General features: G+C 48.6%; 1 protein-coding gene across 1 annotated transcript in view; it reads left to right on the plus strand.

The window, feature by feature from the left end:
- The window catches only part of CDS1 (CDP-diacylglycerol synthase 1), a 73,697-nt gene that overhangs the window by 31,747 nt on the left and 23,310 nt on the right, over positions 1 to 18,640 (plus strand). Inside the window, exons 4-10 of the mRNA XM_055139229.1 lie at positions 172 to 269; positions 4,343 to 4,482; positions 10,784 to 10,842; positions 14,173 to 14,255; positions 15,650 to 15,737; positions 17,024 to 17,092; positions 17,895 to 18,047. Of these exons, the coding sequence (XP_054995204.1) occupies positions 172 to 269; positions 4,343 to 4,482; positions 10,784 to 10,842; positions 14,173 to 14,255; positions 15,650 to 15,737; positions 17,024 to 17,092; positions 17,895 to 18,047 (690 nt within the window). The remainder of the gene's footprint in view (positions 1 to 171; positions 270 to 4,342; positions 4,483 to 10,783; positions 10,843 to 14,172; positions 14,256 to 15,649; positions 15,738 to 17,023; positions 17,093 to 17,894; positions 18,048 to 18,640) is intronic.

Here is an 18,640-nt window from a genome sequence, read left to right on the forward strand (position 1 = left end):
GACATCCCTTGGTTTTAGTGATATTGAATACTGATACTCTTTTGCTGCTGGGCATTTAAAATCAGTGAAAATGGGGCAGCTAAAGGTCCCATAAGTGCTTAGCACGGTAAGCTGCTTAGATGCTTGTCCTGGGCTCGGAGTAATGCACGTTCCTGGCTCCCGCTGTTTCAGGTCCTGGGCATCCAAGTGAAATGCTTCCATGAAATCATCACGATCGGCTACAGAGTTTATCGTTCTTACGACCTGCCGTGGTTCAGAACACTGAGCTGGTAAGTAACTTAGAGCTTCACCCGTGACAACCCAGTTCTTCTCTGCAGTTTCCCAGGGAGCATCCTGATTAGTCAGAACCCAAAGAGGTCTTCTAGGTTGACGCTGGAGAAATAGAAATAAAGACACCGTATCTGACTTCCGAGAAGGATCCCATTCCTGCCGACCCCACGGTGCCTCCACACAGAACCCAGAGTGTCGTGGAGACTTTCTTTATCGTCCGTACCAGCCTCTCGTTGCTTGTTTCTTTGTTTTTTGTTTTGTTTTTGCTTTTTTTTTGGGGGGGGTCACACCTGGTGATGCACAGGGGTTACTCCTGGCTCTGCACTCAGGAATTACCCCTGGCGGTGCTCAGGGAACCATATGAGATGCTGGGAATGGAACCCCAGTCGGCCGCGTGCAAGGCAAATGCCCTCCCCGCTGTGCTATCACTCCAGCCCCACTCTCGTTGCTTGTTTGTTCCTGAGCCACCCCCGGGCTGTGCCCAGGGCTAACTCCTGGCCCTGCACTCAGGGGTCACTCCAGTTGGGCTTGGGAGACCATCTGGGGTGCCGGGGATCGAACCCGAGTCAGCTCAGGTTCAGTACTTCCCGTACTGTCTCTCTGGCCCCTTGATTAGCTTCTTAAGGGACAGAGCCGGCCCCAAAGGGCACAGGGGAGAGTGACCATCACTGTTTCGAAAAGTAAATTCCCGGGGCCAGAAAGACAGTGCAGGGGCAGGACATACACCCTGCCTGCAGCAACCCCAGTCTTGTCCCTGGCACCACACGGTCTCCCCGCGTCCTTGGTGCCGGGTGGCCTGGGTGGTCCCCAGCCCCACAGCCCCACAGCCGCAGGCCCTTCCACTGAGCCCTGAGCGTGCTTGGCTGAGAACCCCCCATAGGCGCCCCCCAGCCTCCAGGGGCCCCCTTGGTGGGCCCCACCCCCCCGGAACTCAGGGTTCCACATTGTACGCACACTTGTACTTCGTGATTGAAATTTTGTTTGGGGGCCCCCTGTGACAGTGTTCAGGAACGACTCCCCTCTCTGTGCTCAGGGGGCCAGTCTGTGCTGGCACCCAGAATGGAACCCAGGCTCCGCATGTGAAGTGAGCGAGTCCCCAGTCCTGCCATCACCGTTCCTTAAAAGGGCTGATCTGTCCCATGTTGCCTGTGTGGGTGATCTCGGTTCATGGTAGGCCACACTCAGAATTCGGTGTCTTTGTAGCCTCTGTGTGTGTGTGTGTGTGTGTGTGTGTGTGTGAGAGAGAGAGAGAGAGAGAGAGAGAGACAGAGAGAGAGAGACAGAGACAGAGACAGAGACAGGTATAGAGAGGAGAGAGAAAGAGAGGAGACAGGGAGAAAGAGAGAGATAGAGAGGGAGAGAGAGAGGAGACAGAGAGACAGAGAGACAGAGGGAGAGAGAGGAGAGAGAAAGAGAGGAGACAGGGAGAGGAAGGGGGGCAGAGAGAGACAGACAGAGGGAGAGAGGAGAGAAAGAGAGGAGACAGGGAGAGGGAGAGAGAGGAGAGAGAAAGAGAGGAAACTGGGAGGGGGAGAGAGAGAGGCAGAGAGACAGGGAGAGAGAGGAGACAGGAGAGGGAGAGAGAGACAGAGAGAGATAGAGAGAAAGACAGAGGGAGAGAGAGAGAGAAAGAGAGGAGACAGGGAGAGAGAGAGAGAGAGGGAGAGAGAGAGGAGACAGAGAGAGAGAGAGAGGAGACAGGGAGAGGGAGAGAGAGAGACAGAGACAGAGAGACAGAGGGATAGAGAGGAGAGAGAAAGAGAGGAGACAGGGAGAGGAGAGAGAGAGACACAGAGACAGAGAGAGAGAGGAGAAAGAGGAAACGGAGAGGGAGAGAGAAGGAAAGAGAGAGAGGAAACAGAGAGAGAGGAGACAGAGAGAGAGGAGAGAGACACAGAGACAGAGAGAGGAGAAAGAGGAAACAGGGAGAGGGAGAGAGAGAGGAGACAGAGAGAGAGGGAGAGAGAGAGAGAGGGAGAGAGAGAGAGAGAGAGATCAGTGGTTTCTTTAGGATGGAAACCCGAGCTGAAGGTTTGCCTCCCTCCTTCCTGCACCCCTGGAGCAGACTTCCCCTCCCAGAGCGTGTCACTTTCCTGAGAGTTGGGGATCGGGGAGGGTGTCCCATCTTGACTGCTCCTGTTGTTGCCCCTTCTTTCAGCCCACACCCTTGACATGCCACAGAGTGCACAGTCGGCGGGAGCAGGGGACTGTGCGGGGGGTGGACGCCAGGAGCCGGGGTTACTCTGGCCACACAGCACTGTACATATCGCCAGCAATTTCTCACCCACAAAATACTGACAATAAGTGTTATCTGTGGGTTCTCGGAAACTGCAAATTTAAGCAAAATGATGTCTGACAAAACCAGTTCCAGCACAGCTAATTGGCGCAAACAGGAGCCAGGCTCCAGTGGCAGATTTCTGTGTGCCTGGGCGAGTGCCCTCATGCCTGGCCCCAGCGCCCACCCACACTGCCCGCCAGTCAGCCTCCCCGTGCATCCCGGCAGCCGCTCTTTCCCAGCACATTTCAGCGTCTCTGGATGCCAGAGGGGACCCTTCCGTGGAACCCACCCTGGGCACGAGCCACTCCCAACGCAGGCGCCTCACACACCCACGCCCACTCCCACGGGCCTAGGAGTGTCGTTCAGAAGTTGGGTTTCATAGCTGGGCGCCACGTTCAGCTGTGCTCAGGGTTTGCTTCTGTCCCTGTGCTCGGGAGGGACCCTGCTGTGCTCTGGGGACCACGTGGGGCCTGGGATTCGGACCGGGGTCGGCAGGATGCAAAAGTGGACCTCATTAATTGGTAAGAGTATCTGCTAGGGACATTTTTTTGGAGTAACATTTAATTTTTTTTTTTGATCTTTAATTGAATCGCTGTGAGATATACAGGTTCAGAGTTGCTCGTGATTGGGGTTCGGTCGTATAATGTTCCAACACCCAACCCTTCACTGGTGTCTATTTCCCACCAGCAAGTGTCCCCAGTTCCACCAGTGTCCCTGGTGGAATATCCCTGCCACATACCCCCCCACCCCAGCCCATCCTCCCAGTTCCCTTTTTGGCACTGCAGGTTGTAATACTGTGACTGAAAGGTTGTCACGTAGATCATTTGACCCCCTTTCAGCACTCAGTTCCCGTCCAGAGTGATCACGTCCAACTCTCATTGTCATCGTGGCCCCTTCTCTGTCCTAACTCCACTCCCCGCCGTGACCGTTTGCTTTCTACCATGGACAGGTCCTCCTGGCTCTGGTTTCTACTGTCTTTGGGTATTATCCACATGCTGGTGATTTTGCTCAGCTGTCAGTTCCCGCTGACGTTGTAGCCCCTGGGGAGAGAAGTTGAATGACCTCTGACCTCTGCTTCATCTCTCAGTGTTCCTGGGTGGGAGGGGGAGGGGCAGGATTTGACTTGGAGTCTTTACTATCAAAACAGAAGAGGACTAGAGAAATACTACAGGGCTTACGGTACTTGCCTTGCGTGCCACTGACCCTGGTGTGGATCTCCGTCACCACAGAGCCCCCCAACACCACCGTGTCACTCCTACCACCTCCAAAATGACAGGGCTTTTAATTATAAACGGAATAGTAGGTATAAGAGAGCGAGACGGACAGATGCGCATTGGAAGTGCATTTGTTGTTTCTTCGCTATCTGTTTCTGAGCAAACTAAAGCCATTTTCAGTAAATGTTTTGTCAATGGAAAAATGTGAAGTTTAGGGGCTGGAGCGATAGCACAGCGGGTAGGGCGTTTGCCTTGCACGCAGCCGACCTGGGTTCGATTCCCAGCATCCCATATGGTCCCCTGAGCACCACCAGGGGTAATTCCTGAGTGCAGAGCCAGGAGTAACCCCTGTGCATCGCCAGGTATGACCCAAAAAGCCAAAAAAAAAAAACAAAAAAAAATGTGAAGTTTAAAATGGGAAGGTACTACTGTGGTAAGTCTATCTTTAGTTGGTCTTCTGAACTTGGTTTTTTTTTTTTTTTTTAAATCTTTCATCATCAAAAGGTAGAGAAGGCTTCTGTTGCATTTGTGGGGAGAAAGAGCTTCAAATATTAAAAAGCTAATTGTTCTTAAATTGTAGGTATTTTCTCCTGTGTGTCAACTACTTTTTCTATGGTGAGACTGTAGCTGATTATTTTGCTACCTTTGTTCAAAGAGAAGAGCAGCTGCAGTTCCTCATCCGCTACCACAGATTCATATCATTTGCCCTCTACCTGGCAGGTAAGTTAGGGAAGAGTGCTGCTTTGAAATATATTTACAAATACGTTGGGGTGAGGGTCTAAATGCCAAAATTATAAACTTATAAATATATTTGGGCAAGGGTCTAAATGCCAGTATTATAAAGTCACAAATATATTTGGGCAAGGGTCTAAATGCCAGTATTATAAAGTCACAAATATATTTGGGCGAGGGCCTGTCCCAGTGTTCAGTGGGTAGGTGGTTCTGGGAGCCAGCAAAGCCACACTCTGTGGTTGGGGACATGCGTGTTGGAAGTGGAACTCAGAGCCAAAAATGAAACTTTGAACCATGCCCTGGACCCTGGGGGATAATAAATATATTTTATTTTCATGTTACTTAATTCATAACATCCTACTGTTATTTGTTATCCAGCTTCACATTGTGTGCAAGCATGAGGCTATTTGTTTCATCATCACCTTAAATAGCAACTATTCCTTCCTGGTCGTTAGAAAAAAAATTGTTGGGGCAGGCATGGAAGGGCAGGTGAAGCCCTTGCCTTGTAGGCAGCTCACCTCGGTTTGGCCCCCCAGCATCCGGTGTGGTCACCTGAGCCCTGCCAGGAGTGGCCCCTGAGCACAGAGCCAGGAGTGGTCCCTGAGCACAGAGCCAGGAGTGGTCCCTGAGCACAGAGCCAGGAGTGGCCCCTGAGCACAGAGCCAGGAGTGGTCCCTGAGCACAGAGCCGGGAGTGAGCCCTGAGCACAGAGCCGGGAGTGAGCCCTGAGCACAGAACCGGGAGTGGTCCCTGAGCACAGAGCCAGGAGTGAGCCCTGAGCACAGAGCCAGGAGTGAGCCCTGAGCACAGAGCCGGGAGTGAGCCCTGAGCACAGAGCCGGGAGTGAGCCCTGAGCACAGAGCTGGGAGTGAGCCCTGAGCACAGAGCCGGGAGTGAGTCCTGAGCACAGAGCCAGGAGTGACCCTGAGCACAGAGCCAGGAGTGGTCCCTGAGCACAGAGCCAGGAGTGAGCTCTGATCGACACAGCCAGGTATGACCCAGACACCAAAAACACAAAATGGAAAAATGCTAAATAGCGGCTTGATGCTCACCCTCATATATTTGACCATTCTGAGCACAGTGAATTGATTATTCATTGTATGAGTGAGATGGGGGAGACCAAAACAGATAACTTCAATTCTTCGAATTTTTGTTTCAGTCAAAATTTCCAGTAGTTCTGCTTTCCAGAGCAGCTGTATCTCTTGTGTGAGATGTGTGGTAGGTGCCGGAATGCAGCTCTGCCTGGGCCGTGGGGGACTGGCAGGGGTCTCTCCTCCACTCAGAAGGAACCGGCCCCACTCCCTTTCTTGACGATCTGTGAGCGTGGGGCCAAAGGGTGGCGCAGAGGGTCGGGCGCTCGCAGCAGCTGTTCTGCGTTTGGTCCCAGGTGCAGTACATTCCCTGCATCCCCACCGGGAGCGGTCCCTGAGCACAGAGCCAGGAGGAAGCTGTGAGCACCGCACAAAGCAAGTAGAATTACATAAGAGCATGAAAGTGTCTGTGATTTCTATTAAGCCCAGTGATTTGTTTTATTCCATGTTATTATGGTAACAGTCACAAAATTATTCTTAATTAGAATATAATAAAATGTGACTGAACTAAAATGACTTAAAACTTATAAAACCTAATGACTAAGAAAATATTATTTAATGATTTATTTTATGAAATATAATTTGTATCTATATATGCATACTTAAAAAGTGAGGTAGTTTCTGGGGCTGGAGCGATAGCACAGTGGGTAGGGCGTTAGCCTTGCACGCGGCCAACCCAGCTTCGAGTCCCAACCCAGCTTAGCATCCCATACGGTTCCCTGCACACCAACAGGGGTAGTTCCTGAGTGCAGAGCCAGGAGTGACCCCTGTGCATCGCCAGGTCTGACCCCCGCCCAAAAAAAACCAGTGAGGTAGTTTCAAAATTTATAATGCAAACAACTTGCAGCCATCGCTTTTGCTCTTTGAAGTAATATGCCTGTCTCCTTGAGGCCGTGCCCCTGGCTCCCTGCTGTAACTGCTCGGGCACAGCTTTTATTGCTGTCCTTGATACTATTAAACAAGCGTCTAAAATACAGTGATTGTTGTCCATCTGCTGCGATGCTGTCCCTGTCCATGTGTGTCCAGCAGAATCTGACGAGTGCGATGTCAGAACATGAGGTGGCCTCACCTGCGGCTCCCTCTCTAGTTTGCTGGAACACTTGAGCGCCCTGTCTCATCACCCCCTGGGGCAGTGGGATGCATTCTGTCATTCACGTGGCCGGGCTGGGCTGATCGGGCCCTCCACGCGTGACGCCACTGCGCACGCTCGAGTTGTTCTGGTTTCAGTATATTTTATTCATTATAGCTAGCCCCACCTTTTTGTTTGTTTGTTTAGTAATTATCTGCTTAACAATCCACTTTAGTAATTGCTTCATGTATTTTCATACATATAATTTTCATCTGTTCATATACGCGTCATATATATTGCTTCATGTATTTAGTAAATGCTTCGTCCTTTCTGACTCCACTTTTATGAAATAAGGTCATGATTCTTCTTTATTATTAGTTCTGCCATAGAAATAACCTGCCCTTGCTTTTTTTAGGTTCACAGATTCAGAGAGGCTCCCTGAAGGTCATTCTTCCGCCAAATGCTTGAGCGCCTCTCAGAGAGCCCCGGGGCGTGGCATGAGGGGCACGAGGAAATCAGGCCACTCGCCCGCTTCCATGGTCTTGATACTAGAGAACCTTTTTTTTTTAAAAAAAAAAATGGGTTTTGCGACACATGCGAGTTAAGCTCAGGGCTTACTCCTAGTTCTGTGCTCAGGGATCACTTCTGGCAGTGCCCAGGGACCTTCCGTGGTATTGGGTTTAAGCCCAGGTCTGCTGTGTACCAGGCAGGTGCCCCACCTGCTGTACGCACGCTCTCTCACTCGCTCACTCTCTCTCGCTCTCTCTCGCTCTCACTCTCTCGCTCTCACTCTCTCTCTCTCTCTCTCTCTCGCTCTCTCTCTCTCTCGCTCGCTCTCGCTCTCTCTCTCTCTCTCTCTCTCTCTCTCTGGCCCCAGCCCTGGAGCTGTGTGTCATTGCTGAAAGATGATTAAGGCCCTAAAAGAGTCTGACGAAGGGGGAGGGGTCCCTGCACAGCCAGGGCTCGGGGAGGCCGGTGAAGGCCGTGGAGAAGCCGTGGCAGGAGTCGAGAGACTTGGAAGCAGATGGGGAGCAGGTGCCTGCCCCGTGCCGGGGGTCAGGCCTCGGGACAGGAGCGGAGGGTGGGGCACGGTGCAAAGGTTTGCAGGAACCACACCTCTGAGACCTTATCTCCTGGGTTTGGACTCTCATACTGATAAATTCCCTGGAGCATTTTTAATTGTGTGTGTGTGTGTGTGTGTAGTGGGGGGAGGGGGGTTGGGATCACACCTAGCGGTGCCTGGGGCTTCCTCCTGGCTCTGTGCCCAGGGATCAGTGCTGGAAGGTGAGGGACCGTGTGGAGTGTGGGGACCAAGGCCGGTCAGCTGCGCACAAGGCCAGCGCCCTCCCTGCTGTCCTGTCCTCCGGCCCCTGCTAGGCGACAGGGGACTCGTTTGGGCAGAAGCAGCCCTGGCAACATGCTCTCGCTTCTCTGCCCTCCTCTTACCCACCAGTCTCTGAGCTGAATTTCCCCCCATGGTTTAGCCCTTAACGGTGGACCAGCGGCATTAATGATACAGAAGTTGCCTCAGTACTTGAGCCAGTGGGAAAAGTGTACCTGCTATTAAAGAAAAGATTAAAAGCAATATTTTTAAAGGTTGGTGATGTCGGGACCATGAATGTGATGTTCAAGCCTTCCCACATTATTTCTCTCCGGAAAGTGACATGCGGCTTTGAGTGTTTGCCGCCTTTCCCGTGGGCCTGAGGGACAGCACGGCCTTAAGGCGCTGGCCTGGTGATGCACCTTCGCTGGTGCGAATCCCAGCACCACATACGTTCCCCTGAGCACCGCCAGGGGCCACTCCTGAGCAGAGCCAGCCATGGGCACCCCCGGGTCTGGGCCAGTCCCCGCACCCCAACTGTTTGCCCAGAGTTCTATAGATCTTTGGGGTGGGGGGCTCCCAGGCTGTCCTCAGGGGTCCCAGAGGCCACTCCTGGCAGCACTTGGTGAGCTAGAAGGGGCAGTTGAATAGTGGGACCCCGCTGTGTGCCACTGCTCAGGCCCAGTGGTGCCAGGTTCCAGGTCGCTCGGAAGGGAGAGCCACGCAGAGCGGGGGGTGTCACTCAGCCCCCCCCCCGCTTCCTGCTGCTTTTGTGGTGCAGAGGGTCACGTGCGCCTTCTAAGGGAACACGAGGCCAGGCCAGGAGCTCTCGTGGGCCCCCCCCCTCTCTCACCGCCTGCGTCCTGGGCTTCCCAGGCCAGGCTCTGCTGTGGCTCTCTGCCCTGCCCCGCATCCCCCAGCCCACCCCCAGCCCGCCTGCTCAAGCCCAGTCTCAGCCGGGGCCTGTGTAACCTCTGGAGCACTGTAGCCAGTGGTCATCCCTGGGGTGCCCGAAGCCTTGGGCACGGTCCTCAGAAGGACTTAGCCGGGGTCCAGAGTTCATTTTGTAAAGGCCGCCCCAGCGCCCCAGCGAGGATTTTATAGCTTCTGGTGGGGGCTGGGGAAGCCGTTTGGGGCCACGCTGGCCGTGCTCGGGGGCTACTCCTGGCAGTTCAGGGGTCTCTCCTGGCCGTGCTGGGGGACCAGGAGGTACCAGGGACCAGGCCCTCACTGTGCCTTGCCCCCGTACGGTCTTCCCACGGGTGACAGATTATCTTCTGTCTCTGAGCACTCAGCTCTAAAAATGTTGCAGACTAGAACATCTGACTAACTTCATCTGAAATTAAACTCAGCTTATGTATTCCCAGTTTTTGCCTCTATGAGAAATTCTTTAAAATTCAGCCATATGCCACTTGTATAGTGGACAAGATATGCTTCATAGAGCCTCCTCCTCTTTCTCTAACGTTCTTAGACTTAATATAGTAGGAATGCAGTTAGTAAAATAATTTAAATAAATCAAGGGTATACAATTGCTAATATGATTTGTAAATCTTGTGATAATTAAATGACATTTTCATAATATCTAGCTATAATTATTGGTATGCTATAATTATTATGATTCTGATCCATGTTGGGCCACTTTGCCTACGGAATCCCATGATTTGGTGCTCAAGGATCAATAGGATTTGATAGTTTAAGTAATTTTTAGCCATATGATCTTTAAAATGAAAGCTTTTGTATGTTTTTCCAAACATAGAAATAACAACAGGTACTTAAGTCATAGAAATGTTGGAAGCACTAAATGAGTTTAGATTTGTGAAAACGCTTACGCCAGAGTCTAGAACTTACGCCCTGCCCCGTGAGTTGAATTAGCTGCTGTAGTGATTGTTTGATCTGGGGGCTTGGGGGTCACATGCGGCAGCACTTTGGGCTTAACGCTGGCTCTGTGCTCAGGGGCCCCTCCTTGCCGTGCTCAGGGAACCGGATGTGGTGCCGGGACGAGGATGGGGCGACTGTGTGCGAGGCAGGGTCTGCGGCCCCTCGTAGGAATTGTGGTGCGTCAGGTTGAGATGTCAGCACTCAGCCCCTGTGCCGGATCGATACAGCAGCACCTTTTATGCAGCTGAAATTGGAAATTTGTTTTTCCATATCCATCTTTTCGCAAGAGCCTCATTTCGTTTGATTAACACCAGGGAGTATTTACCGAATTTATGCCTGGGAATGTGTTAGGCGCTTTGGAGATACAAGATTGTTTTCCTTCAAGAAACTTGTGTTTAAGATGCTCAGGTGTTTGGCCAGTGAGGTGGTACAGAGGTCAAGGCCCTTGCCTTACACGCCGCTGACCCACGGTCGATCCCCAGCATCCCATATGGTCCACCGAGCACCCCCAGGAGTGAGCACCCCCAGGGCGGCACTGTGAGGTGTGCCGCCCGCCACCCCCTATCCCCAAATGCTTAGGCCTGGGATGGTTCCGTGGTAGGTGCCTGCTTTGTGCAAGGTCCGGAGGTCAGTCACCATGTGAGACGCCAGTGGCACAGGCGCGGGTGACCCCTGGAGCACTGTAGCCAGATGTGCGCCCCCTGCAGGCGCCACGGCTGTGTTGGCCCCGACGATGTGTGTCCTGGTGCTCTGAGCAACAGCAGAAAGAAGGGGAGAGAATGGTTCCTACGGGCGCAGGAAAGAGGGCCCCTCACTCCGTGGAAACACGGGCCGAGGCGTGGCAGAGACGATTAAGGCCTGTGGGGTCCGTGCATCGTTTACTCCGTAGCAGTTGGCATAACCAGCGCATATGTTTTTGTTCTTGAACAGGTTTCTGCATGTTTGTGCTGAGCTTGGTGAAAAAGCATTATCGCCTGCAGTTTTATATGGTGTGTATTAACCTTTATTGTCTGGTCGCTACATATATATATGTATATTTATTTATATATACAGTCATAACACTTACACTTTTTTCTATAGGGAGGATATATTTCATCTAATCTGAACTGAAACCTATACACTAATGAACAGTGCATTTCTAAATGTCAGGATTTTAGTTTGGGATGACTAAATATAAAAAGCTGGAGTTTAAAAATTTGTGAAGGGCCGGAGAGATAGTGCAGGTGGGTCAGGTGCTTGCCTTGCACACAGCCGGCCCAGCTTCAATCCCTGTCACCCCACAGGGTCCCCTGAACGTGCCAAGAGTCATCCCTGAGCACAGAGCCAGGAGTAAGCCCTGAGTACAGCCAGGTGTGGCTCAAAAACAGTTTTTGAGATTCAATTTTTTTTTAAATGTTTTCAGTTTCCCTTGAATCTGAACATTCAAAAGTTTTTCTTTGAATATTTTCAAAGACTACAAAATTATAGTAATGCATTTGGAATCCTTAAATCTGTAGAAATGTGTAGAGTTTCTACAGTCTCATGGATATAGCCAGAATCCCTAAAGAAAATCTGCTTCTATACTGTGTTCCCTGGTGTGGCTATATTTAGTCACAGAGCCGTATGATTATCTTTTATTATACGGTATTATAAGGTATTACATTCCTGTTTCCTTGAACAGTGTTTGTCTTGTCAAACTTATTACTGCACAAGATAGACGTCTTTTATTTCATACAAAGGTAATTAGAAATTTAAAATACAGTGTAGCATTTAGATCTGTAAATTCTTGAAATAGTGTATTGGCTTATATGTTCTGTTCTTTTTAAATTTTATCATTATTATTATTATAGTTATTGTTTTGACATAGGCACTGATATTTATAAAGCTTTTTTGAGCATGGCCAGAGCCGTTAGACAGCAGGGAGGGCGTTTGTCTTGCACACGGCCGACCCAGGTTTGATCACTGGCATCCCATATGGTCCCCCAAACACTACCAGGAGTGGTGGTAGAGGCAGGAGTAAGCCCTGAGCATCACCAGGTGTGGCCCCAAAGCAAACAGAGATCCAACATAATGTAGTAATAATGTACAGTTTGTACATCCTTACAAGTAATGATGAAGAGTTTCAGCCATTCGGTGGTACAGCCCCAGACCCACCACCAGTGTCAGTGTCCCTCTACCAGTGACCCAAGTCCCCTCCGTCTCCCCATACTACCGCCTTAGCAAACTCATTTTCATCTGTTTATTTTTTAGTCACTGTGATTTACACAGTTGCTTCCAGCCGGGTTTCAGGCATCCGTTGTTCCCCCACCGCCATTCACACGAACTCGTGTTCTTTCCACTTTGTCTTTCGGTGAGCCATTCAGACATCCCTCTGTGCACTCGTCCTGGGACAGTCACAGTAGTTCTTTTTTTTTTTTTTTGATAATTGGTTTTCCATTAAAAGATTGTATGTTTTCAGTTTTTAGAAAAGGTCATGCGGCCGCATTAGCGGCCACGTGGTTTGGATGTGTTCCAGTCCCGCAACCCGGAGCTGTGTTAGTTGCTGCTCAGTGTCGCCAGGGCTCCATCTGGAGAAGGTGTGCTGGCTGTACCTCCTCCGTCTGGATCCCCGGTGTTGCTGGCCCGGTTTCGGGTCCGGAGCATTTCTCTGGCCGCATTGCTCACCAGAATGCCTGGCCTCTTCTCTGTTGGATGTAACAAGATGGCGCCGAGGGTGGGTCGAGGGCATGACTTCCAGCGGCCGGGGCCATTTGGAGGTTGGGCTGGCGCCGCTCCACTCCAGTGCCCCCCCCCCCAAGGCTCGGATGAGTCACAGTAGTTCTTAAATTTCTAATTTCACAATTCTTAAGAAGAATGGGGTGAGAGCCAGAGCCACAGTACGGCGGGTAGGGCGCTTTCCTGGCACGCGGCCGACCCATGTTCAGTCTCTGTCCTCCAAGCCTGCCAAGAACGATCCCTGAGTACAGAGCCCAGAGTAAGCCCGGAGCACTGCCTGCTGTGGCCCCAAAATAACCAAACCGAAACAAAAGGATAAGAAGAATGGGGGCCCCAGAGAGATAGTACAGTGAGTAGGGTGCTGTGTCTTTCACGCAGCCAACCCAGGTTCCATCCCCGGTACACCATCTAGTCCCCCAAGAGTGATCCCTGAGCGCAGAGCCAGGAGTCAGCCCTGAGCACATCCTGGCATGGCCCCAAAACAAAGACGGCAAAAGAAGAATGAGGAAAATAGCCACTGAAAGTAGAAACAATAGAAAATCCTCTGAAAAGGAAAGGGATGCCCATTGGAAAGGAGTCCCTTACGCATTTGGATACGAAGAAGTTGAGAAGCCGTTTTATAAAGTGCGGTCAAAGCCCAAGAGATGCGTGTATTGCTGTCAGCCTTTACCCATCCACACTGATGGACAGAGGGACGCAGAGGACACGGACTCTCAGGCCAGACGCGCTTGGTGACACAGAGGCCTTGGGAAGGTGCCCACTGAACGCTGTCGTTGGACAGAGCTGTGGAGGCTGGCCTTCGAGATTGGGCAGCTCAAGCGTCAGGGCAGTTGAGCGCGCTGTCTTTCGAAGTAAGACGTAGCTCTGTAGGCGGGGGTGATTCCCTAAAAGAATGTTGGTTTCACTTTATTTGTAAACAATTTTTTAATAGCCATGTAACGCAGCCAGAGCACGTGCCATTAAGTGCCACAACACCTCTGATTTCTCATTGTCAGTTTAATCTGTTGAGTCAAGATTATGCTTTCAATTTTTTTTTTTCTTTTTGGGTCACACCGGTGATGCACAGGGGTTACTCCTGGCTCATGCACTCAGGAATCACCCCTGGCGGTGCTCAGGGGACCATATGGGATGCTAGGAATCGAACCCAGGTCGGCCACGTGCAAGGCAAACGCCCTACCCACTGTGCTATCGCTCCAGCCCCACAATTTTTTTTTTTACAGGTTTCCTTTTTTTTCTTACAGGGGTTAGTACTGGCTCTGCACTCAGAAATTACTCCTGGCAGTGCTTGGGGATCCTGGGAATCGAACCCGGGTTGGCCACATGCAAGGCAAACACCCTCCCCACTGTGCTATCTCTCCAACACCTTCATTTTCATTTTTACAGGTTTATTTTTTCCAGTTTAGTAGAGTATTCTTTTTTATTTAGCATACCATTGTGTGTGTGTACACTTTCCTGGTTTTTAGGTTTAACTCGGTACCAAAATAAGTATTACTTTCTAATGGTATTTATTTTGCATGATCTTGTCTTACAAAATTTGACCGGCAGTCATGTTACAAATTCAGAATTGCTCTTGCTTTCTGGGCTGCACCGGTGGTTGTGTTCACTGATTGTTGTGTTATTAACAGTTCGCATGGACTCATGTCACTTTGCTGATAACAGTCACGCAGTCACATCTTGTCATCCAAAATCTGTTTGAAGGCATGATATGGTAAGGGAGCAGCGTTCCGTATTCTGCTTTGTATTTCTGTCGCCTCCTCTCTGAGTCCTTTCACACTGCGCGGAGTCTTGAAGATTCTTTGTTGGTCTATTTTATTCGAGTCGGCTGCCTTACTAAGGTTGGCTTACTTTTTGATACTGAAGATGCTTTGTTAGTAACTGGAAATCTCCTTAGGTACCAAATGCAAATTTTTTCATAAAAGTTCCAAAGAATTAAATCCGTCTTCAAGCATTACTGTACCTTAATGTGACTTTTTACAAAACAGCCTAAGTAGAAGATAATTGGGCTGGGGACAGTCTAGAGGGTAATGCACTTGCTGATCCCACTTATGGTCACACCTCCAGGAGTGACCCCTGAGGGCAGACCCAGGAGTGACCCCTGAGCACTGCCAGGTGTGACCCCAAAACAAACAGGGAAAAAGAGTAGATAATGTGTTTGGAGTACGAAAAGAATATACAAGTCTGTCAGCACATCGTGTGCTGACGCTACATTATCTACATTGGGGTAGGTTCTTGCAGATTCAGGAAATATTTTTATTAGCTAGGAACGAAAAGAAAACTCTGCTCAGGGGCATGGGAGATGTGCCAAACCACGCTTTGTCACCAGGAGTGGTGCCCCCTGTACTGTCCCCGGGTGTCAGCCCAGGTCTCACCATCCTGGTGTCACCACTTTGGACCTCCCCTAAGAAGTATCTGATACTTTGCACATGCTCTTTTAGACCCATTCACAAGGATATTTTGTAGTGGATGGGTTCTGTCGAGATACATTGTTTTCTTCTCTGTGACTTCTAAGGTGTATGTGCATGTGCATGTGTGTGTAAATAATTGGAATCACTTTAAGATTGTTATCCACATATACAAATTTTTGATTGGGGGCAGCTACCAAAATGGGTACAGTTAGTAGGTTTAATGCAACTATAGGCTAAGATAGAATTAATACTGATCATTATTTTTCCTGAGAAACTTATATTAAGAGTGTATTATAAGTGTATCAGATAATACCATTTCAAAATGGATGAGTATTCATTTCCATTTTGAAAGACTGATTTAAAAATATTTCTTATATTTTGTATCTTTTTCCTCATAAAATCATAATTTAAAGACCATATTTAGAGACTACTATTACTTAATATTAAAAGTCGATTTAAGTAATTTTTTTTTGCAATAGTCTTTTCGCATACTAGTTTATAGATTTACGTCAATTACAAAATGGACTAATGTGCTTGATACTTTTTTTTTAACTGATGTTTTATTTAGTGTTGTATTTAGGACTAGGTGTTGGTGTAATCCAAATAGATATTGTACTGATTGGCATAAGTCATAGCCTGTGTGACTCTCTGCCACTTAGTTATATGGACTTTTCTCGCTCACTTCTTTTTTTTTAAGGTTCCTTGTCCCAATATCAAGTGTTATCTGCAATGACATAACTGCTTACCTTTTTGGATTTTTTTTTGGAAGAACTCCATTAATTAAGGTAACAAAGAACTCTCCCCAAGCACTGTCGTAACCTGAAATGTAAGGGCTGGCCCCGGAGAGTCCAGCAGTGGGTACTGTTGCACATCCCGATTTCCAAATCTCTCTGGCTTCCCCGTCAGTTATTCTTTTGACTCCCACTTGCACTGCGTGTCCCCGAGCCTCTCCCTAGAAGCGTGTTAGCCGAGGTGTCCTCCCCCACTGACCGTCTCTGCAGCCTCTAGACATGGGCTTCCCCTGGACCCGCCCCCCTCCCCGCCAGCTCTGGGACTCCTTGGCCTTTCTGAGCACGAAGAGCAGGGGTCTGTCTGTGAGGCGCTTAGGGACCTTAGCCTGTCCGTTCTTCCTAGCTGCGGAAACAACCCTTGCTGCTCCTTTGGCTTCTCAGAGTTCCACCGAAAGGTTTATCACAGACGCCATCAGTGATCTGATGACCAGACCCCCACTTTCCAGCCCTTCCTCCCTGGTCGGGCACCTCAGCCCTTAGCACTTTGCAGTATCTTCTCTCTGCCCCCCGATTCTGCAGATTCCAAACTTTCCACTTTCCTCCAGATTCCTCTCCCTGAATATCCCATTGTCTGAGGAACAATGGCCTGAATGTCACCACATGGATCTGTTCCTGGAAGCATGGCATGTTTCTTTTTTTTTTTTTTTTCACGGAGGCAATCACAGATTGTGACCAAAGAAGAGAGAGAGAGAGAGAGAGAGAGAGAGAGAGAGAGAGAGAGAGAGAGAGAGAGAGAGAGAATATGTAGAGAATATGTGAATGCTTGTGGAGCAAATACAGTTATCTGGGGCGCTGAGGTATTTTGCCACTTCAGAGCCGTCTTCCTGTATCTGTGCTACTGGGTAGTACATGAAACCACCTACAGTATTTGCTAATATTCGTTCAATTTTTGGTCAGGACAGATCACGTGTGCTTGGAATGAAGTATCTCACCCACATTTCAAGAACTACACTTTTAAAGAGGGATTGTATAAGCACGAATGTCATGGAGCTATTTTCATTCTAAAGTCTTTTGAGACAACTAACAAATTGAGTCTATTTACAGAAGCAAATAGATTATGTTCGTAGTATCGCAGATGTGTGAGGGACTCCTAGGTGTTAGATGCCACTATAGAAATACAAACACAGTGAGGATCATAGAGTGAAGGAAACAGGTCCCAGTGAGGCAAAACTAAAGAGAGAAGTGGATATTATATAGGGATTCTTTGCGCAGAATTTGCCTATGTGTTTGTGCATGTCATGCATTCAGTAACTCTTTTGAACTCTATTTTTCTTTTTCAGTTGTCTCCTAAAAAGACTTGGGAAGGATTCATTGGTGGTTTCTTTTCCACAGTCATATTTGGATTCATTGTGAGTTTTAGAGAATTATTTTTTAACTTTATTTAAACACTATAGTTTACAGAGTTGTTTGTAGTGTAGTTGTTTTCGGCACTCAGTGTTCCAACAACAATCCCACCAATTTTGGAGGATTATTGTACATATATTTTGAAAAAAGTAGCAGGCTCATTGGTCTCTTTTAAACCTCAAGAAATTAAATCACAAATTATTGTTAATAATGTACACATGTGGTAGAATACTAATAACAAAAAAAGACAAAGAAAAGGGTACCCAGTTCTGTCCAGTATTTATGCTTTACAAAGCAGGGATGATTGGAACATTATTAAGATAAATTATACTATAAGAATTTGATATTGTTAAGGTTAATTTGGAATATTATAGGAGTAGCCACATCATTGGAAGGAAATTAAGATCTACGTTCTAAACACGTCATGCTTAAATAATAAAGAAGGAAATTATATACTTGTGGGGACTGATCTTTACGCAGTAAGTTCTGGCCCTGCACTTGCTCATTAGCTAATCATATGTATGCTTTCTAAGAGTCAAGCCTTGCTGTAGTTTGTCTAAATTTTCAGATAGGTCTCTTCGTCTCTCCCCCTTACTCCTCTTGGGGCCACAGAGAGGTTACAGTCTCATTGTTTGAAGTTATAGTCTGATGACTTCAAGACCTTTGGCTGGATCTGTTTGACCAAGCTAACTTTGAAAATGCACAGCCAAGTGTGAATGCAAAGATAATGTGACGTGCACGTGCATTCTGCACGTGACCAATCTGCACTCCCCCCATGGTTTCATGCCCCCCTGCTCTGTTACTCAGGCTGCCCACGTGTTGTCCAAGTACCAGTACTTCGTCTGCCCCGTGGAATACCGAAGTGACGTCAACTCCTTCGTGACAGAGTGTGAACCCTCGGAGCTGTTCCAGCTTCAGGACTATTCCCTCCCCCCCTTCCTCAGGGCAGTGCTGAGAAGGGTAAGATAAGCATGGTTCATCTGAAACCGAAATTAAGCTTAATTTAAAAACATGATTAAGGTTTTTACAAGAAATTTAGTTCAGAGGCCTGGAGTGATAGTACAGCAGGTAGGGCGTTTGCCTTGCACGTGGCCGGCCCAGGTTCGATTCCCAGCATCCCTGAGCACCGCCAGGAATAATTCCTGAGTGCAGAGCCAGGAGTAACCCCTGTTCATGACCAAGTGTGACCCAAAAAGCAAAAAAAAAAAGAAAGAAATTTAGTTCAGCAGAATGTTCAACTTTGGGATATAGGTATCGTCTCATCAGCAATATCTTGTGACTATCAAATGAATTTTATATTTGCATACCAGTTATTAGCAATTTTGTTCCCTCATGGTTTCAGTATAGATGATAATTCATCTTGTGTTTGTGTTGGAGACATTTTTAAATAATACCGTTAGATTTTTACAGCTGAGTTTAGCATGTAACTGGTACGAACGATCTCAGTGTAAAACTGAATTACAATTCGCTGTCTCAAGGAACTTGCTCCTAAGGAGGCCTTCACTAGTCAGAAGCTGCTGCTTCTGAGAATCAGCCTATCCTGCAGACGCTCA

The sequence above is a fragment of the Sorex araneus genome, chromosome 5 (genome assembly GCF_027595985.1).
Source record: "Sorex araneus isolate mSorAra2 chromosome 5, mSorAra2.pri, whole genome shotgun sequence".
Lineage (NCBI taxonomy): Eukaryota > Metazoa > Chordata > Mammalia > Eulipotyphla > Soricidae > Sorex > Sorex araneus.